General features: G+C 40.1%; 1 protein-coding gene across 7 annotated transcripts in view; it reads left to right on the top strand.

Annotated features, from left to right (window-relative positions):
* LOC122815888 (ankyrin repeat domain-containing protein 26-like) overlaps positions 1-22,637 on the top strand; it is a 2,190,206-nt gene that overhangs the window by 863,379 nt on the left and 1,304,190 nt on the right. For all 7 annotated transcript variants that reach the window (XM_044088730.1, XM_044088728.1, XM_044088731.1 and 4 more), the window contains one exon: positions 3,569-3,636. In XM_044088730.1, the coding sequence (XP_043944665.1) occupies positions 3,569-3,636 (68 nt within the window). The remainder of the gene's footprint in view (positions 1-3,568; positions 3,637-22,637) is intronic.

Raw genomic sequence — 22,637 nt, 5'->3', positions numbered from 1 at the left:
TACTGTTAGAAGAATAAGAAGCAGAGTCTTCTTCTGCTTGCTGGCTCACTTTTTTTGTCAGGTAAACTTTATTTTCTCCTTAGCCTATTCTGCATCAAAAAGCATCTTTGATCCTCCTGGAAAATATACTCTGAAGATAGCCTGTTACAGCAGCTTGAGTCTCACAGCTAGCTCTTGACATTCCCTGATTGCTGGGATAAATGTGCTTCTCTTTTCCTTGGTGTATAGTGAATAATAATTTTCTACAAACACTCTGCGGTCTCCAGTTTTTAATACTTTTCTCTTCTGCCAGTTTTTTCAGGATCAGCTCTTTCTGGTGGTTTGATTGCATCTTTACTAATGTAAGTCTTGGCTGTTTTCTCATGGCCAGGTTTGGATCAGACACACAGTGTGCCCTTTCAGTTAACAAATCCTGCTGTGGAGCACCAGTCCACTTATTCTTCCTTTCATAAAATGAATACAGTCTGTTTCTTCCAGTTTCTCTGTACAGAAGAAAATCTCAGGCTTTCTCTACACACTGTGTTTTCAATATGTATTTTTTAAACAGTGCTTCTGTAGAAGCTTCATTGTCAGCCAGCTTTTTCTTCATTTCATCTGATTTTTGCATTTTTATCAGTCCAACTGAACAGCATGTTAAAACTTCTTGTGTTTTTTTTTTCTGGCCCTATTTGAGTTGATACATTCATTCAGTGTTTCATTTATTTTAATCACCTCACAGCACATTTGGTTTATTTTTCCTTCAAATTTACTAGAAGCCATTTCTTGCACCAAAGCTGAGCTTGACCTCTTTTTTACAGAACAGCTACAAAATCAGGCAGCTCGGGTACTACTTGGACATAATAAAACTCTTCGGTATGGCAGATCAGCTATTGTCTTTTGTCGAGGTAAAATAAAGGATAACCAGTGTCAAAGCAGACCATTCGTAATGGTTGTCCAATGGTATTTTTTCTACTATTCTCGCCTTAATGACTCATTTCCTAGCAAGATTAGGGCTTACTTTTTGCCAGGGTCTTGTCTTCTTTTGTGGCTTTTTTGAAAAGGGCAAGGTTTATAAGTTTTATAGAGGCAGAAACTTGGTCCTATGTTCATACTTTTATGAAAAAATATTGAGTGATTCCATTTCCAGGTCCAAAACTAGCTTTTCTTGAACCATTTTCCAAGGGCTCCTGGATTCATAAATATCTCTCTCTTTTCTATTTTTCTAAAGTATGGTAGTGTACCTATATAGCTTAAACTACTGCAGCAGTAATCCAACATTGAACATAGTACATTTTTGTAAGTGGCACTTACAGTAACAATAGATGTTCTTATTGATCATTGTTGCAATAGCTGTCCCCTCTCACCATTCCCACTCTAATGCCTTATCTGTTTCTGTCAGAGTATGGAAATATATACTCCTTTTATATATGTTTTTACATATCTTTTATATGTTTTATTAACTTTTTTCTTAATATTTACCTTTCAGAGCTCTAGTCTCCTGTTTTGAGGCACGTAAACTGTCGAGCTCTTTGGTGCTCTGACCGACTTTTGTATGTAGCTTCTGGCAAGTGTGTGTGTGTGTGTGTGTGTGTATGTGTGTGTGTGTGTGCGCGCGCGCGCACACGTGCTCATTTGTGAAAGGCGCTGTTAAGTTTTGAAATGCTGGCCAATTGGTCATATCCTTGGCAGGATGAAACCCAAATAGCTTAAATAGCTTATGTTTCTGCAACAGTGATCCATTGGAACATCTACTGTTAGGATAAGTTCCACTTACACAACTGAACTTTCTCCCTTTCTTCTCTTGAGTACAAGAAGACATGGCTAAGTTTTCAGTAGATGCATTCATCCAGTAGCAAGCAAGGATCCCAGGTCTGCTTCCACACTGCAATGCAAAATTCAGAGAATAAAGACCAGAACTAATCATTTTCATACCCCCCCCCCCCTTGCCATGGCCAAAATAATTTAATTTCATTCTATCATGTCTCTGACAATACTGAAAACTTACCCAGTTTTAGCCGAAAGCCCCGTGGCTGGAGTAAGAGCTGGATGCACCTTAGGACATTTTTTTACTCATAGTGCATGCTGTATCATTTGACTGGGAAGTCACAAGTGGTAGATATGCTATGTCAAGTTGAAGTGCTGTCCCATTAATTTGGTACTCTACTTGATGCACTCTAGTCATTCATTTCATAAGTGGTCTGGACTTATCGTGGGCAATTGTATAGTTTAAGCCTGTGTTATTTTTATTGAGTGGTCAAGGTGCATTATGTCAGCTGTTTGTGACCTTCATTGTCTTGTGAATGCCACCACAGTCAGCCAGTTTTAAGGTAGTCATGTCAGCTGTTTTTGCCAGTCATAATTTTGTGAAAGGCAGGAGTATAGCCCATCATCAGCTGGTCATGCAGTTCTTTAGCATGGATCTGAGTCACTGCTAACCCTTAAAGAATGACTTGTAGGTTTAGCCATCATCTGTTTGAAAACTACTAATTTATGTTTATGTTTATGTCCTGAAAAATGCTTTTCTTCATAGCTATCTTTTCTGCTGATAGGATCCTGGAACTGAAGGCTATCATGATTAGAGAACCATATCCGGTCATTTGCTTGTATCAGTTGTCCCTTAGGATCCCTTCACTTTTTTCCTGAAAGAGGTTTTTAAGTTGTTCCTGATTTATTCCTTTTACCTCTCTGTTTTATTTATAATAACATGAACCACTGTGTAGGGAGACCCTCGTACATTGCATGTGTACTGTCAACTTAGGTTTTAACTGATGAGAAATATGCACTGCAAAGGAGCAGTGTACTACATGTTTGTATAAGTGCAGTTGTGAAAAAAATATGATTACAACCAGACTACAGGTGGGACAAACTGAAAAAGAGAATTTTTGACCTACAAGATTAGTTTAAAGATTAAAAAAATTCAGTGGTAACCTTATTGTCAGTGACACTAACAACAGTTTTCCCTAGCACTGCTAACAGAATTTTTCAAACAGCAACAGAACCTGAATTTAGAGCAGTAATATCACGTGTGAATTAATACATTTTTATAACTTGTGAAACAGTGCCTTTGCTGCTTGTAGTCTGTATAAAAACTCTTTACTGCCAAAGAAAATTCAAGACAAAGTGATAAGAAAGATATTTTAAAACATCTGTGGTGCATACTAGGAGTAATCACTAGTAGAGCCATTGGTCTTGCTAGTGTGCCCACTCATAGTAGCATCCGCACAGGAAGGTTATTCTAATTGTGGTTAAACTAGCATGACAGATAGGTCCGGCAATGGCTATTGTTATATTGTACAGTGGAATTCTCTCCCATGGCATATCTATAGAATGAGTTAGGTTGCAACAGGTATTACTAATTGTGTGAGAATAACATAGATGCAAAAGATAACAATGCACTTAAAATGTCATTTACTGTTTGGTTAAAAAATGTGTTCTCCTGTTGCCTTATTTTAATGTTGGGACACGTTAATGGAAATGTGTGTAAAATATATTTAAGAAGATCCATTCCAGGGTCATTTCTTTATATTGCCATATTTACTGACTGAAACTTCAATTTCTACTGCTAACAGAAGTCTTCATATATCAACAGAACCTGAATTCAGAGCAGTAATACCACGAGATGTTGTAAATAAAGATGATGAAGATGAAGACCAACAGGTATGTAGACTGAAAAGATATTAAAGTACAGAATATATATTCAGTCTCTGCTGCTTGTGAGCTGAGTGAAATGTATGGCAAAAACTTAGCCATGTTAAGAATCTTTCTTTTAGTCTGTAAATGGGAGAAATACCCCTTAGATATTGGATAGAATATAAAAAGTTGTTAAATATATTGGAAACTAAATTAGTGAATGTCACCAAAGTACATTTCTAAAGTGCTTGCTGACTATTTGAGTTAGGGATACTGTAGAGACATCGGTAAAGAAAACAGTGGATTACAGGACCAGGGAAAACACCAAACTTTTAAGCACAACATTAATTAATTCATTTATTTATATATTGTTCTTTACCTTAGTTTTTTTTGTGTGTTTCATGTGGATGATTATAGGAATTGTCATTATTCATCCTGTGTCTGTAAGCTTATGTGTACACTTGACTCACAGTCCATTAACTGTATCAGCATGCCTTGCTGTTGTCTGTTCATTACTTGCATTGTCAACTGTTGGATTCCTACTGCCTGTTTCTGACTACTCCTGTGAGTCTTTTTACAGCTTGACCTATTTTGTTGGCATGTGGCAAATGCCGTTATGTTTGCCCTTGTTCCTTGCTGTCATTGCTTGTCACTATTTGTCTTGCTCTCTTTTTGCTTTACTTTCCTTGCAGTTGCATATTTGACCTCGTAGCACTGTGCTGACCTTTAGCCAGAGCGACCAATAATTACATCTGATGTTGAATACCTCTTTTGTAGTTCCCTAGGTGAGTGCTTCCATGTAGTCAGAATTTTGCATCATTTTGCAAAATCCCATTTTTAGGGATTCCATACATTCTTACTAGTGCAGACTGAGAGGTAATAACACCACTTACATAAAAGAACTGGTATACTCTGGAAACGTACATTTCTTTCCATTGACTCATTTCTTATCTTGATGCATGTTGTTATCTGTAAAATTCCTGCATTATACGCGGTGGTGGTGCTGCGGTAGCATTGTCGCCTCACAGTAAGACGCTGTCCGGTTCGATTCTCAGCTAGAGCGTCTTCTGCGTGGAGACATGCGTGAATGGGCGTACCTTCGTTGAAAGTTGTGTGCCAGGCCTGGCAAGCCGGTACATAAAAATCAACTGCCAATCATTAGAGGACCGGAGTTCCACTGTTGCAACCCCTAACCGGGAAAAGCCGAAAGACACAAACAAACAAACTTCTATAAGTATAACAGGTGGAGGAAACCCTAGAGAGGTGGAGATATGCTCTAGAGAGAAGAGGAGTGAAGGTCAGCAGGACTAAGACAGAATATATGTGTATGAATGAGAGGGAGGACAGAGGAATGGTGAGGATGCAGAGAGTAGAGTTGGCGAAGGTGGATGAGTTTAAATACTTGGGATCAATAGTTCAGAGTAAAGGTGAGTGTGGAAGGGAGGTGAAGAAGAGAGTACAGGCAGGATGGAGTGGGTGGAGAAGAGTGTCAGGAGTGATTTGTGACAGACGAGTACTAGTAAGAGTGAAAGGGAAGGTCTACTAGAGGGTAGTGAGACCAGCTATGTTATATGGGTTGGAGACAGTGTCACTGACAAAAAGGCAGGAGTCAGAGCTGGACGTGGCAGAGTTAAAGATGTTAAGATTTGCACTGGGTGTGACGAGGGTGGACAGGATTAGGAATAAGTACATTAGGGGGTCAGCCCAGGTTGGAAGGTTTGGAGACAAAGCCAGAGAGGCAAGATTACGTTGGTTTAGACATGTGCTGAGGAGGGATGCAGAGGGTAATGGGAAAAAGATGTTAAGGATGAAGTTACCAGGTAACAGGAAAAGAGGAAGGCCTAAGATAAGGTTCATGGATGTGGTGAAAGAGGACATGCAGGTGGTTGGTGCGACAGAGCAAGATGCAGAGGACAGGAAGAAATGGAAACAGATGATCTGTTGTGGTGACCCCTAAAGGGAGCAGCCAAAAGAAGAAGAAGAAGACTTCTATAAGTATAAGAGCAAAGTATCTGTGTGGTCATCACATTTCTAGCTAAGACCTGGACCAGCATTTCCTGGAGTGTCTTGAACACCATGACACTGAAAAATTGAATGACTTCTGGATGTTCAGCCCTGTTGCCCACTGTTGAAGGAACAGCTGCTGCCTTATTTTGTGACTGCATTGGCATTTAAAACCTTTTCAAGGGGAGGATAACTGGAGGGTAATTTCCTTATAGTGCCAGACATACGTTGCAGGATTATCACAGGGCAAACACTTAGATGCCAGGGCTAGTCCTGGACTTCCTCAAGGTCAGTGTAATATTAAGCCAGTCCTTGACACTGTTTAGGTGGTGAGCCTATTTTTGGCTAGTGATGATTTGAGTCCTAACTAGTCGTGAGCTGTAGACCTTGGAATCAGGGGAGATTTGTCTTTACCTTCAGTCTTCAAGGATTCTCTACCTGGATGAAGCTCATAGGCGACCAGTGTGATCATGGAAATTGGGCTCTGGAGTAGTCTTGTCATGATCAAGGTAGTGGGGGACATTTTAGGAATATGGAAGCTCTAAAATATTCTTTCAAATCAGGCATACTTTTATCATCCGGAGTAAAAGCTGTGGACAGTTAATAAAGAATTGAAGGTGGTTTGGGATTACCTGATTTGAAGGGATATGTTAGAGCTACACAGTTAAGCTCATAAACATAACATATGCAGAAAGTTATAATTCAGAGTGGAATGTTATGATGATCAAGCAAGGTGGAAGTTCAAGAAACAGAGGGAGAGAGAGTGGATTTTGGATGCAGATCCTTAAGGTGAACAATAACATCCATGCGGGATTATTATATTCATAAAGTTGCGGAAAGTATTCTAAGAACTAAGCCTATACAGGAATGGAGAATGGAGATTCTGCCAATAGGGAAGACTGCAAGTAGGGATACAGAATATATGCAAGAGGTGGCTGGAATATACTGGAGAAACTTGGCAAAGGAACCAAGATATTGGGAGCAAATAACTCAAGCATAGAGTGGGATGTAGCCGAGAAGACATTTGACTGCCTTCCCTACCTGGTTTTGATGTCCAAGTACAGGCAAAGAGAAAAGGATGAGAGTTTTAAATGAAAGGCCTGCTCTGGTAAAGTTTATAGTGGAATTTAGGGCAGAAGCAGCTGTTAAAAAGGGATCATTAGTAGGGCATATAAAATATTGCATGATAACTATAAGAATCAGTCAGAGGTGGATAGAAAAGTTGGGGAAGAGAGACTGGAAAGCAGTTTACAAGAAAACAATGGGAAGCCGTATGAATGGCCCCCAAATATACACCCAAGTCCAGAAGGGTTAGGATATTTGCTTGGAAGTGTTTGCAGAGGTATTTTTATACACCAAGCAGACTTCAGAGAATTGTTCCACGTGTAGGTAATACATTTTGGAAGTGTGATGAAGAAGAAAGAGGTAACTGGGAATATATGTTTTGGGAATGTAATGAGTTGGCAGATTTTAAAATTCCCTCCAGGGTACTCTATCAGAAACATTAGGTGAGCAAATGGATGTAAGGAAATTATTATTTTAGGTGGGATACAGAATATAAATTACCTAGATATAGTAAGTCCCTACTAAGTTTAATTCTGCTGGCTACCAAAAAAAGCAATTACTAGAAAATGGAAATCAGTCTACACCAACTGTATTTGAGGTATTGCATATTGTAAAAGAGAGAAAAGTATTGGAAGAGGGACCTTTAGAAAAGGGAAGGAGCAAATTACATAGAAGTAAATGAAAGTTGTGACAACAACATATGCATGACAATATTCAGGAGGAGGAGTGAGGTTTAAGGGAAGTATTCAGGAGGAGGAGGAGTGAAGTTTAAGGGAAGTAGGAATTCAGCAATTTTTTGTAATGTTGGACTGATGATAGTAGCAAAGAAAATATATGCGATAAATATTGTATTTAAATGGAAAAATGTTAAAATGGTTTGTTTTCTTTTCTGTTAATGTACATTTGCCAATGTCTTAAGTGATAATTTGATAAAGGTGTTAAAAACTGTATTGGGACCAAAGACTCTACTCTTGGGGTTGGGCCCAACCATATGCAAAGCAGTAGGACCCAGTCAAAGAAGCTTTTTATGGTTTCTCCAGCACCAAAGCTTTGCATCTCCTGGACACAGCATCAAAAATATGTCTAACTCTGTAACTATGGGTTATTAGTTTTCTCTGCATCAGTCTCAAGAACCAAGTTAGTGAGTGCCAAGACAACTTGCTTTTTAAATATTTTTTATTTCAAATTTGGTTGTAGTCTAAATTAAAAAAAAAAAAGTTCCCATTCTCGGGATTCAGTGAAATAATTATTCTATAGATTTACATTAGAATGAGTGAGAAGTATAACCTAGAAATGAAACATCATACTGTTCATTGGCATGGGTTCTAAAATCCCTGCATTTCTCCCCATCCAGCTGCTAACAGGACATCAATAGCCAATGTGTACTCCATGTTTACAGTCAGTCAGAGCAGATGCTCTGATCTTCAAAGGCAGGTTTTCTCTTTCAAGTAATTTTAATGACTGACAGACACCAGATGCTTCTGAATGATAATGGTATGCATTACTCACAGCAATGATGATTTTATTTATAGGTTCGTAGGTTGGTACTAGGCTATCGGCCCTAGGGCCTATACAAGCCTAACCATAACAATTCCCTGGATATTTCTTCCCACGATATTTACTTCCCTGAACCCCTGTCCATCAGGGTGACTGACGTGATCCCCGAGGTGAATTTCCTATCTCCCATCCAATTGTCAAGGTTCGTTTTGAAGAGGGCCAAGGAGGCACTCTGCTTGACATGTATGGGCAGTCTATTCCAGAGTATGGGAAGTCTCTGGGTCAGGAACCTATCCCTCCAGCATGTTTTGTTTATTGTGATGACAAGGTTTAGATCCCTGGAGCGTGTGGCTCTGAGGGATTGGGATTTCTTTAAGTGGACCATGTCCAACAGCTCAGGGTTTGACATGGCCTTGTATGTTAAGCAGAGATCACCTCTGAGTAGACGATATGCCACAGAGTATAGCTGGAGATTTTTTAGATGGTCAGCATAGGGCATCTACTTTAGGCATGTGATTCTTTTAGTGAGGTATTTCATTGGCCTTTCCAGCTGTTGCAGATGTCTTGTGAGGTACATACCAAACAGGGCATTGTACTCTATAATGGGTCTAATGAGGGATGAGTACAGTGGGACAATGACCTCCTTTTTTCTGAATGAAAAGCCCTTAATGATGAGGTTTGCCACATAGAAGGATTTCCTGACTGTTGTGGCGAAGTGGTTATCGAAGGTGAGACCACTGTCCAACTGTGTTCCTATGTCTCTCATTGCACTTTCAGTGTTTAGTGTACTGCCACCTATGTGGTAATTCATGGGTACATGTTTTTTCCCAAAGGGGATAACTATACATTTCTTGGCATTAAGCTTGAGCCCATGGCTCTGGCACCAAGCATCTGTTTCTGTAAGGTCCTTTTGTAGAATATCCACATCATTTGGGGATTCAATAATGGCTCCCAGTTTGCAGTCATCTGTGAACTTTGTTAACCAGAGTCCCTTAGTGTTGGCCTGTACTTCAGAGAGGTAGATGCCAAACAAGAATGGTCCCAGGACTGAACCTGAGATACTCCACTTGTCACCTGTCTGGAGCTGGATTTGGAGTCGGCTACTTGTACAGTCTGGGTTCTGTCAGTAAGCCAGTTGGCAACTCATAGAGTGATGTAGGGATTAATGCACAGCTTAGTAAGTGTATCTATGATTCTAGAGTGGGGGATGGTGTCAAAGGCCTTGGCGAGGTCCAGATAGGCGTAGATGTGTGGACCTCCTTACCGTCGTCCACAGCTCTAGAGACTGATTCAAAGAAGTCAATCAGGTTCAGGAGACAAGATCGGCCCTTGGGTGGGGAAAGCCAAGGTACATTTTTTGGCTAGGCTTGTATGGGCCCTAGGGCCGATAGCCTAGTACCTACCTACCTATTTATTCATGGACCCAAACTGGGTGGGATCCAGTGTTTGAAGGTTGCCAATATCTTTGTTTATAAATTCCATGATAATGTGTTCCATGCCCTTGCAGATCAGGCTCATCAGACTGATGGGACGGTAGTTCCTGGGATCCAAGGTGGATCCGCTTTGTGAAGTGGGATAACTGTAGCTGTGCGCTACTCAGTGGCCACGAAGCCTGAGGTGAGGCTATGATTAAACATGACACTTAGGTGAGGTGCCAGTTCATTTTGTAGTTCATGTAGTACACAGCCTGGGATGTCATCTGGTCCCATGGATGCTGCATTCTTACCATTGGAGAGTGTGGTTTCTACCTGTGTGACTGTGATTACCGGAATTTGGCAATCTTTTGGTATTGAGATAGGCCCTTTAGGGGGTGAGAGGGGGGTGAAGTTGGCACTAAATCGATCTGCCAGGATATTGGCAATATCCTTGGGATCAGTATATGTATTATATTGCATTTATTTATTAATTTACCCAAACAGTAAGGGGGAAGAGGCCTGTGAATGAAAGCAGCAAGTAGAAGTACGTTTTTAGTGACCATTCTTTCTTTCACGTTGTGTGAAAGCTACAATGGAGATAATTGCCAGAAGTGGCTGGTTATCTTTTGTGGTCTCTGTGTGACAGCAAAGGGGCAAATCCATGATCTCGGTTAAAACAGTCTTTAGTTTTTTTACGTTTCTAATACCATGACAAGAATGGACCCCATTCCTAAATCAAAGTATGATTAAAGTTCATGAAATTAGTATTGTTTCAGTCTTTGATGTTAACCAAAAGTGCACTTCGCAGCACCCGCAATATACCCAGAATTGACTCCTTTTGCTATTCATACAGAGTTATATGCATCAGTCTTTGATGTTAGCCAAAAGTGCACTTCGCAGCACCCGCAATATGCCCAGAATTGACTCCTTTTTCTATTCATACAGAGTTATATGTATCGGTAACATATGTAAATACGACTGTAAATTCTGTTCTGTGAGACCCATTGCTCCTACTACTATTGGAACTGCCTGGGTATCCTTTCACATTGCCCTTGTTTCTGCCTGCAAATCCTGCATGACTTTGTGTCTGTCTATACATAAAACACTGTAATCACCGAATGTAGCAGTTTCAGTGATTAATGTTACTTTTGTTTTCTTTTCAATGACTACTATATCTGGTTTTCTCACAACTGTTTTTTGAACTGTTGTTAATGGGTCACCCCATGTGATATAAACTTTATAATTTTCTGTAATGCTTTGTGGCTCATGTTTCCAATGCTTCTCAGCTAATTCAGTATCATCATGTTTGCGCAATCCCCAGTGTAATAGTCTTTCCACATTATTATGCCTTCCAGTAAAAAGTCCTTCTACCCTTAGAGTATCACACCCAGCAACAATATGTGCAACTGCTTCCAATTCTGTTTTACCAAACCTGCATTTGTCTTTCTCTGACATGTTCGGTGGACTTTGTAAACCAATGTGTACCTAGTGCACTCTCTTGGGCTGCCAGTATTAACCTTTCGTCTTTTGTTTAAATTTACCTCTCCTTATCCATTCCTGCATTAGATCCTGATCGACATGAGGTTGTTCCAGGTTGTTCCTAGCTTTGATAGGACCTTTTAGGTGTGGAGGCAGTGTACATGGTGTCTGAGAGCAATAAGCTGAAGTAAAGTATGGTGCTCCTTCTTTCACTTTTTAAGAGAATCAGGGGAAACACACAAACATCAGAATGGATTTTTCAAGCAAAATTATTGTAGGCATCAGTTCTATTAGATGCATGTTAGAAGAAGAAAATTGTGTCCTGTGAAATTCTTTCAGACGTCATGATGTAGTCTGAGATAAATGTCAAGCTGCACTATAAACAAAACAACGTTGTCAGACATTGTGTGAGCTAAAAACATTGAAGAGATAAAATTACCATTGTTTTGCCTTGTTTATAACAAATGCTGTATGAATGGAGTATTATTAAGAAAACAGAAATTTAGTGAACATTAGATAATAGGAAAACATGTTTGAAATGAAGACTTTTGTAGAGGTTTGACAAATCTAGCTGTCATTTAGATGACAAAAGAAATAGATTATTACTTTATGTAACTTTCAGCTAATAGGTATGAATTATGATTGGAAGAATCATCAAGGGCACTCCTACAGCCATAGTGGACATGTCTAACCCCACCCCAGTCCATAGTGGCTGTGGCAACTACACCAGAGGGAGCCAAGGAAAAAGATGAATGGTCAAAGAACCAGAAATAGCCACAACATGATCAACCATCTGCATCTGAGGCACATTAGCAACCTGCTGTGGTGGCAAAGGCCGCTTACTAATTTTCTTCTCTTTGTGGCTGGAAGGAGGAAGAACCAAGGAACTGGTAGTCTGTTCCATGGTTAAGCAAAAAAAGGAGCCGGATTCCTGGGGAAGCCTGGTAGCAGTGATTGGTAGACTAGGTAAATAGTAAAAAGTAACTTTTTCCACCAGAAAACACTTTGAAAATTTACCACATCTCCCCAAAAGTAAAATAAAAGTAAAATAAAACAACTTTTACCTCAGAAAAAGTGGTCTTAAATTAGTTTATGCGACTTTTTTCCACAAAAATAAAAAGTAACAGTGTTTTATAAAAGTTATTATAATAGGTTATAGGACAGTCAATAAAAATAGTATTTTTCCTAGGCTAAAAAAGTATATTTTTATAGAAGAAGTTTGGTTTCTTTCATAAAAAGTCCTGAAGGGAACCAATCTGCCCAGCAATGGAAAGTGTTAGCTGATCGTCTATATTTTAAATCCCACAAAAACATCTGTCTTCGGTGGCAGAAAACCTCTGAAGGAATTGGCAACCAAACCTGTCTTTTTAGTCAGCTGAGTTGACTAATGGTTTTGGAGTATGGAAGATACCCTGATGCTCTGGAAGCTGGGTGGCTGTTAGCAGGATATAATCCATATAGCTTAGGCTACTGCAGCAGTGATCATTTGTATGTCTACTGTTATGGTCAGTTTACTCACGCAACTGTGTTTTCTGAATGATTACCTTTCATGGGATTATGTCCCTGCTCCTGCAGCGTGCCTGGATGATCTTGATAGACATGATAGATGCTTTTGACAATGTTCCACACAAGGGATTCCTTCATTTCATTTTGTGTGGAGCTCACTTCCTGTACCAAGTTTATTTCAGAATTCTTCAGTACTGAGTGTCTTCACCAGGATTCCAGTAGAAGGATGTGTCAGTGTCTTTCCTTACCTAGACAACTGGCTCCTCATTGACCAGTCCATGAACTCCCTGTAGGCAGCTGTTCCATGGATGCAGTCTATAAATGTCACCATAAATTTGAATAACAAAAAGAAACAAGTAGTAATCAAATGTTGGTTAGAGTTTCCTTCTCAACACATAAGACTTTTTCAGAGCAAACATGTGATTCAGACTGCGTACATCAATAAGTAGCTGTTTAGCCACCCCATATCACTAACACATCTAAAAGATTGAAATTATTGTGTTATTGTGGTATTTCTGCATCAGTCTTGGATTTGTCAGGTCGTACCGAGAGGATAATTTCACAGGTTAATTTTCTTCCCCTCATCCTCTGGTCTGCGGGTACTACAAGACTCTGTTTTTGGTTCACTATTATTTACATTCTACTGCTGCTAGGTGACATTATTCGGTCAAGAGGTTGATGTGCTATTGCTTTGCTGACAACACACAGCTTTATCTCTCATTCTTTCTGGACTCACTTTCAGCCTTTCCTTTCCTTTCACATGATCTAGATCATATCCATGACTGGATGGTCAGTAACAGGTTCAAACTCAGCACTAAGTCTGTAGCATTGCTGCTTCTATGCTATTCTGAGGGATTCTTCATTGTCTAGTTTGTCTACAGACCTCATCTGTCATTGTATCAAACTTTTTGTGTCAAATGTTTCAGTCTCAGTGTGATTTCTGAAGACAGACTGATGCTTAAGGACCATATTTTGGACATCATCAATTTTTCCCATTTTCACCTTTCACCTACAGAATATCAGTTTTATCAAGCACCTTATTTCTCTGTCACCTTCCTACTATAATTCATGCTTTGGTTTCATTATGTTTGGACTACTGCATTTCCCTTTCATGCCCCTCTACCTAACTGTGTGCTTTCCAGATTGCCGATTCTGGTTCAGAACTCTGCATTAACCCTACTTACAGGGGCTACTAGAGATCACTACAGCTACCCATATATTATGGAACCTTCACTGCCTACTTGTAAGATAGTGGATCGTTTACAAAATTCTAATTTTGCTTTACCTAGTTCTTTCCAATCTGGGGCCACCGTACCTACAAGACCTCTTACATCAGTACAATCCAGATTGCTCACTGCTCTGTTGTTCTCAGGGTCTCCTTTTTGATCCTTTTTAATAACCTTCACTCTTCTGGTCACTGTTCTTTCAGTTATCAAGGACCTTTTTTATCAAAAAAGTTTTCCTAGTTGGTTTCAGGATGAGCCTACATAATCTGATTGTAAAACATCTTAAATGCATATTTATTGGATTTATCATATAACTAGTTATTAATTTTATACTAGTTTATATTTATTTTATGTTGCGTAATCTTATTTTATTGTTTGTTTTTGTGTTATTTTACCTTGTCTTATGTTCTTCTTGCTGCTTACTGAACTGTACAGTGCCTGGATTGAGGCACATCGTTTTGAACTTAAAGTGAAATACTGTAGTAAAAGAAAATATCACTTTATAAAGTCTCCAAACATTTGTTCTGAAGAAGTCTTATGTATTGACCAAATCACAAATTTTGATTTTTTTTTTTTAACTTAAGTACAAATTGTATCTTTTCATAGGATCATAGCAAGTTACTAGGTTAATGGCCCTAGGGCCCTTACAAGCTTAGCCAAGTTCTTCCTTTCTTTCCACAGTCAGCACCTATTGTCCCTGTCCAAGAGAAACACAGGTGGAACCCCCGGGGTGAATTTATGATTACCCGTACGATCATCCAGATTTCACTTGAAGAGGGCCAAAGAGGTGCTCTGCTTGACATGAATTGGGAGTCTGTTCCACAGGTGTGGTAACCTCTGGAAGACAAATGTATCCCTCCAGCAGGTTCTGTTAATTACCAGGTTAAGGTCTTTAGAGTAAGTAATCCGTGAGCCATTGGACTTACAGATATGCAACATTTCCAATAAAGCGTCCGAGATTGCCTTATACGCAAGACAGTCTTCACCTCTGAGTAGTCTGTATGAAGAGGAGTAAAGTGACAGTGATTTCAGTTGATCCACTTAAGGCAGATGCTGAACACACTGAATTCTCCTTGTAAGGAACTTTTGTGGTCTCTCCAATTGCTGCAGGTGCTTGGAAAGGTACATACCAAAAGGGGCATTGTACTCAATTATTGGCTTGATGATGGAAGATTACAGGGAGGTTATAACTTCTTTTTTTCTGGAGGCAATGGCCTTACTTATGAGATGAGCAATGCAGAATGCCCTTCTTATCAATGTGGAGACATGGTGATCAAAGGTAAGGTTGCTGTCAACCTGTGTGCCCAGGTCTCTCACCACTGAGTGCATGGTTAGGATATTTATATTGATGTGGTAGTTAGCAGGAACATTGCTCTTACCTAAAGAGTATTTTTTTGCATTGAGTTTAAGGCCGTGACTTTGGCACCAATCATTTGTTTGTGTAAGACCCTCTAGGATGATGACATCATTTGGAGATTCTATGAACATTCCCATTTTCCAGTCATCAGCAAACTTTGTCAACCATAGACCTTTAGTTTTTGCTTGTAGTTTGGGAGAAATAGATTCCAATCAGTAGAGGTCCCAGGACTGATCCCTGTGGAACACCACTGGTTACAGTTGTGTTGTTGGAGGTGGCTTCTCCTATTTTGGCTGTATGGGTTCTATCAGTGACCCAGTTAGCAACCCACCTAACAATATAAGGGTTGATACCTAGCTGGGTCAGTTTGCCAGTAATGCCTGAGTGGGGGATAGTGTCAAAAGCTTTGAGCAAGTCCAGGTAGGCTGTATGTGCAGTTTTCCCCTTGTTCAGAGCTCTGGTGACTGTCACAAAGAAGTCCACCAGGTTTAACAGGCATGTTCTCCCTTTAACAAATCCAAACTGAGTAGGGTCAAGTGTTTGGAGATTACCTATATCTTTGTTGATAAGGTCCATGATGATTCGCTCCATGGGCTTGCAGATAAGGCTAGTCAGGCTACTAAGTCCGTAGTTCCTGGGGTCAGTGGAAGCACCATCTTTGTTCAAGGGGATAATTGTGGCCATTTTCAATTTAGCAGGGATGAAGCTGGTGCTTAGACTATGATTGAAGAGAGTACCCAATGGTGTTGCTAATTCTTGTTGGAGCCCATGTGGGATGCAGCCTGGGATGTTATCAGGTTCCGTAGTTGCTGTGTTTTTCCCCTTAGAGAGGGCATTTACAACCTGCTCTCTAGAGATACAAGGTAGGGGACGGGTAGAAGGAATGTCATGAGGTATGTGTGGTGGGGATCATGGGAGTGAAGTTTTCACATAATCTGTTGGCTAAAAGGTTTGCTATGTTCACAGGCTTAGTGTATGTGGTATCATTAACTACCAGTTTGGCACAAATCTGGTCCTTACCTTTTGGGCTACAGATGTAAATAAAGAACGCCTTATGGTTGTCCTTAGTTGAGGACACAAATTTGGAATTTGCTTTCCAATATTAAGTTAAAATTTTTGCTTTTTTTACCTAAAACTCCATGAGGCATGATTATATATATTTCAATTGTAAATTTGAAGAACTCATCTTTTTGACCAGCTCAGAGGAAACCTTTCTTCATGGCACAGTTGTTCACTTAGCAGCATTGATCAGTCCTACCCTTTTAGGTTGCCCAGGACATCATAGTTTTAGACTTTGTTGCAGATGCAGTGCAGAGCCCAGGCCAGGCATTGCTGCGCCTACTGTGCTTCTTGGCAGTCACAGCCTGAATGGTGCCCATGTACGTATTGAGGTAAGGGTGTTCAGTATCCTGTGAGGTGTCATTGGTTCCAGAGATATCGCTTACTGACAGACTTGTTGTTAATGATACACTGTTGTTTACTTATTTTTATTTTTGTTTGACATTGGTTTACCGGGAAGGTCCGACTGGGGCAGAAAGTGCCCATTTTCAGTGGTGGCCCTGGGAGAAAAGGCCCACAGTCACAATATTTCAAAAATTAGGTACATATATTTAAATCACAAAGTATCATGTTACATTACAAAACATAAGAGTGAAAAATGTATTGAGAAAAAACATAGAACATATGTTTCATAGTAGATTCATAGGTTCATAGGTTCATAGAGTGCAGTGAAAAACAATAACATGAGTTGGAGAATATATGTGAGGAAATTTCAGTAGTCATATTTGTTACATAAATTAGTATGTGATAAATGAGACTGAGACAGTTCTAATAAGATATTTAAAGAGATATCAGAGATTACATGATTAGAGACAGTGGGTGAAACTCTGTGATGTCTTAGTATGAGAGAGGTGTTCATATTATGGTTATAGAAGGAAGAAGGATGGAAGTAAGGAGATTATGAGACGTGCAGGGTAGGGTGTCTTCAGGACGCTTAGATGAGTGGGGAGGAAAAAGAAAGGTAGAGGAAATGTCTGCTGAGATGAAGTGAGTAACGTAGGAGAAGTGGAGGGGGAGTTCCAACCAGCTAAGGGTATGCAGAGCTTTACAGTGATGAGTAAAGGAGGATGAACTAGTTACAAACTTGGCAATTTTGTTGTAGCAACTTTCAAGGTTTTTTTTTTTTTTTTTTTTTTTTTTTATATGGAGGATTGTAAATTGGTTAGAATTGGTGTTTCATAGAGTAGGGAAGGCAGAAGGTCGCATTTGGCTAGAATACTTTTTGTGGGTGTGCTCAAAAAATGTTTGCTCTGATGTCAACTTTCATGCATTCCTCCACCACATTGGGTGTAGATGCGACCCTCAGATCTGACTTGGCCATTATTTTCTGCTTGTGGTCACTAACAAACTCTTGAGCTTCTCCCTTACCCATAGTGCTCTGTCTCCTAACATATCTCAGATCTCATTTGCCACTTTCGCATTCGAACGTGGTCGCTGTGAGCTGTTGAGTTTAGTGTAGTGTTTTCAGAGATAAGTCAAATTTTATTGTATTTACCCTTTTTACATATTTATCTTTTATTGTAGTTTCTACTTTACCTCCCTTACCTATACTTTTATGTTTTTCTTATTACAGTCATTGGTAAACCTTTCTTCCCCTTTTATGCATGTTATGTTTATTCTTGATACCATTGTTATCTCTTTTTTTCTCTTTTTCTGAATATAAAAAAAATTCCTTGTTATTTTCCCAATTCTTTCATTATTAATAATGTCTGAAAAGCCATCAGGATTTAAAAAAAATGTCAGAAATGCAGTCACAAATTACCCTTTTCTGATTCTCATGCCTTATGCGTCTATTGCATAGGCCTGGAACATCTTCAAGCAAATTGCAAAATTTGCAAGTCCCTTAATCCTCGGGCCATCATTGACAGGAAGAAACTAATTTTAAAAGGCTTGCTACCTTCCTCATTTTCTGAAGCTCTGTCTGGAGCTGAACAGTACAAACCTAAACAAAAGGAGTTTTCTAGTAAGCATTCCAGTACATCTGGATCCTCAACCCCATCCTCTGAGCTGATGATGGAAGCTCCTAATAAAAACTTTAAGAAATTGGATCTGATACCTGTTCCCTCCCTGAAGCTGTCATTGGAAAGGAAATCAGCTGCCTTGGATTGATCCTATCCTTTCAGATCTGAAGCATTAGCTAGGACTCCTTACTCCCCCACGATAGATCTGAAACCCTCTCGGGTACCATCTCCATTTTTTGAATCCCACTGGCACTCCAGGTCTACCTCTGTGACATCATCTCGTTTTTCCAGAAGCCTGACCAAGGCTAATGTGGATAAAATGATGCGTAATTTTCTCTCAGTGCAGATTCAGAAGGGAGTTCTTCTGGCTGCTACCCCTTCAGGTCAGGAAACCCTTAGTAGTACTAAACCACCAATCTCTTCTCCTTCTCTGATCTGATATATTGTTTCAAAGCCCTTGAATCCGAGTTTTCCAGGACCATCTGGATGGGATCTGAAGATCGTAGTTTCTCTCGTTCTGTGGCTTTCTCTGAGAGCACCAGCTGTAATCACTTTGAAGCGGGATGACTCTAAGAGCCAAAGCATCCCTGTCAGATCAGAGACATTAGAGTCGACTTCAGAGCTATCTTCTGCGGCTTGCCTTTGGGGCAGGGGGAGCTGATGGGATGGAAGCTTGGCTTCTTGGCTCTGTCGACTTCCTTCTCCCTGGGGGCATTCTGCCTGTGGGGTGATGGAGAGAGTATTCTGTACTTCTGCAGGATAGACGGTTCCTCCCCCTCAGATCTCCCCTCTGGATCCCATATGTTTCTGTGCCTTGAGCCCCATCATTCCACTCCACAGGGACAGCCAGCCCAAAGTCTTCAGGCTACCCAGTATTACTATTTCTTCGATTCTTCTCCGGAACACCTCATTGACCCTCTTCAAGAGGGATCTGGAAGACTGGATGGGAAACCGTAAAGTCACCCTAGGAAGAGGAAGTGCAAGAGCAGGCACTTGGACTCTTCCCCAGGAATCCATCACTGAAGATACTGATTTTGATTATGCGCTTGTAGGAGGTTACAAGGCTAATGGCTGTAGGACCGCTACAAGCCTAGTCAACTTTTGCCCTTGTTTCCAAGATCAGCACCTATTGCCCTGTCTAGGAGGGACACATTTTGGACCCCCGGGGTGACTTTACAGTTTCCCATCCAGTCTTCCAGATCCCTCTTGAAGAGGGCCAATGAGGTGCTGTGTTTGACATGAAGTGGGAGTCTGTTCCAAAGATGAGGTAACCTCCGGGAGCTAAAATCTGTCCCTCCCGCAGGTTCTGTTAATGTCACATACCAGGTTAAGGTCTTTAGAGTGAGTACCCCATGTGCCATTTGACTTGCGGATATGTAGAATCTCCAATAAAGCAGGGTCTGAGATAACTTTGTATGCAAGAGTTTGGCAATGGGTGATCTCATCCAACTGATTTCTGATAGCAATGAGTGTTGATGTAGGGGAAGGGGCCCCAAGATCTCAAGCCGAAGACACAATCTCAGCCCGATTAATCCTACAAGCCATGGGATCAGTGTCTGTGGCTATAGTTTTAGTTCCACTAAGCAAGATTTTATATGAGGATTCTTCAATGAATGTTAGCAACTCAGTGGTCCATTCTTCAACAGTATGTGACCACTCAGATAAGAATCAAACATCAAACACAAAAATGAGGCTGGCAAACCTCTCTTTGCTTACTGTATTACCAGAACCTGGAACTCACTCTCAAATCACTTAACTTCTGTTACCGCTACTTCCCAATTTAAAAAAAAAACTTCTCAAAACCCACTACTTAACAAACTGGCTTTGCTCATGTCACCCACCAGGTTAAACCATAACAACACTGTTGCTGAGATCCTACGTATATCAACACAGTGGCTCCTTGCCTTCCTTTCTCTTCTGCTCTACCCAATGATAAATACCTTAAAATGCAAAAAAAATTTCTCTCAGAGTTTCGTAATTGTATATTTTAATGTATCAACTTTTTTTAGACATTTTAAAATTGTTAATTCCTGCTAAATATGTTCAATTGTATAAATCTCCTGCTTGCTGTGATACTCACTTCTTATCTTACCATATTGTATCTTTTGTACTGTACTGTACTGGAGCTTTTCTCCCCAAGCCTCCGCTGAAAATGGACCTGTGTCCAGTCGGACTTTCCTGGTAAACAAATGTAAAATAAATTAAAAAATTTAAAAAATTACCCAAATGTGCAAAAAATACCTTTAGTGGTGGATCCACTCAGATCAGGTTCTATAATGCCATCCCTTCACTCTTCCTCATCCCAAGACGATAGTGACCACGGATCCATACCAGATCGGGTGGGGGTGGAGCACTTCCTGGGAAATCAGTCCAAGGCACATGGTCTCATAAAGATGTCAGTGTCATGGAAATGAGAGCAGCGATCTTAGTGTTGTAGACCTTCCAAGACTTTCTCCCCTTTGATACAATTGCATTTCAGACAGACAATATGTCTGTTGTTTGGCACATCAACAAACAAGGAGGAACCAGATCTTACCCCTTGTGTCAAGAAGCTCTCAGAATTTGGCAATGGGCAATCTCATCCAATCAATTTCTGATAGCAATGCACATTCCTGGGAAATCCAATGTGATAGCAAACAAGTTGAGCAGATCCACTACCTTATGACTGGTCTCTCAAAAAGAATGTGGTGGAAATGATTTTTCATCGGTGGATCCAACCGTGCTGCAGCCCGTTTGCGTATCCCTTAAACAACAAGTACAGCAGGTTCTTTGCCATAATCCTCCTGCTGGGAAAGTCACAAGCAGGCTCTGTCGTACATGATTGGCCCCCTGGTCTCCTCTGTGCTTATCCCCCAATTCCCTTAATCCCCAAATTTCTGCAGAAAGCATCCATGCTGAAGAGCAAAGTCATCCTCATAGCCCCTTACTGGCCTCGACAAATTTGGTTCCCCTTCCTTTGGTCTCTTCTAATCTACCCTCCTTGGAATCTGGATCCAATTCCAGACCTTCTGTTTCATCCGAGAGGTATTGTTCACCTGGATATCTCAAACCTAAAACTGGTGGCATGTTCTCTCCACTTCCATTGATAGCCAGATAACATACTCTGTCTTCCCCTGTTTGTCATGTACTTTTGTCTTCCCACAAATCTTCCACAAGGAAACTTTACAGAAGTAAATGTAAGAGATTTGTTTTTTTGGGTGCAGCAGAAATGCATTGACCCTCTTACAGCATCAGTACATAATGTCCTTGAATTTTTTTAGCAACAATTTTCAACAAAGGAGCCAGCTGCTCAACTGTTAGGTTACAACTAGCTGCTATGTCTAATCTTTATGTTGGGATTGAAAATTCCTCCTTGGCTTCATCTAAACTTTGTAAAGCCTTTTTGAGGGGTACCCTTCGGTTTAGATCCCCTTATAAAGATCCAACTCTGCCATGGGATTTAAATTTGCTATTACAGTCCTTAATTAATTCACCTTTTGAGCCAGCAACTAAATGCAAGTTAACAATTTTGACCTGAAAAAATTGTATTTTTGGTACCCATCACTGTCAGAACTTCAAACACTGTCTTCTAAACCTCCTTACTTAATATTGCATAAGGACAGGATGACTTTATGAACCAATCCTACCTTCCTTCCTAAGTCAGTGTCAGAATCAAACATCAACCGATCTATTAATTTGCCAGTTCTACCAACAAATTGTCAGATTTTACAAACAAGGGTGAATATATGTTACACTTACTGGATGTTCACAGACAATTGTGTTTTTACTTCCACAGAACAAAAAAATTTAGAAAAACAGATCAGTTCTTTGTCTGTTTTATGTATTCCAAATTGAGCAAGTCAGTCACAACGTACGTTTATTACTGATTACAAATTGGATCTGTTCTGGAGGGGAAGAGCAGACTTCGGCTCACCTATACTTGAGAATATCCTTCCTAAGAGCCCTCTAGGATTTCATGTGGCTGGGGACTCTGTCCCAATGGTTGAGGAATGAATGAAAATTGACAACATCAGATAAAAAGTTATTTACTCACCATAACTTTCCATCTGTGTTGTCCATTTTCACTCTTCCTCAACTTCCTCCCACCAGACCCCTACCTTTAAACTAATGACTTCTGAAAGAATGAGACCTTGTAAAGGAATCACTGTTCCTTATGTTGAGCTCCAGATATGGATTTCTGTTATCAAGTTGCTAATTTTTCCCTTTAGACTGTAAACCAGCATACAAGAGCTGAGGTTTGTTAGGGGATAGAGCATTATGAGTGTGGGAGGAGCTTGAGAGCTTGTTAGTAGCCACAAGCTGAAAATAACGTCCGAGTCTGATTCGAGGGTTGGATCCAAATCCAGTGGTTGAGGAAGAATAAAAATGAACAACACAAATGGAATGTTATGGTGAGTACATAACTTCTTTTTCCTGCATAGCATGCCAGTTTTTGATGTTTTTTCTTGATATTAGTTTG

This window comes from Protopterus annectens, chromosome 11.part0 (genome assembly GCF_019279795.1).
Source record: "Protopterus annectens isolate FY-2018-M chromosome 11.part0, PAN1.0, whole genome shotgun sequence".
NCBI lineage: Eukaryota > Metazoa > Chordata > Ceratodontiformes > Protopteridae > Protopterus > Protopterus annectens.
This window is presented reverse-complemented; position numbering and strand designations above follow the sequence as displayed.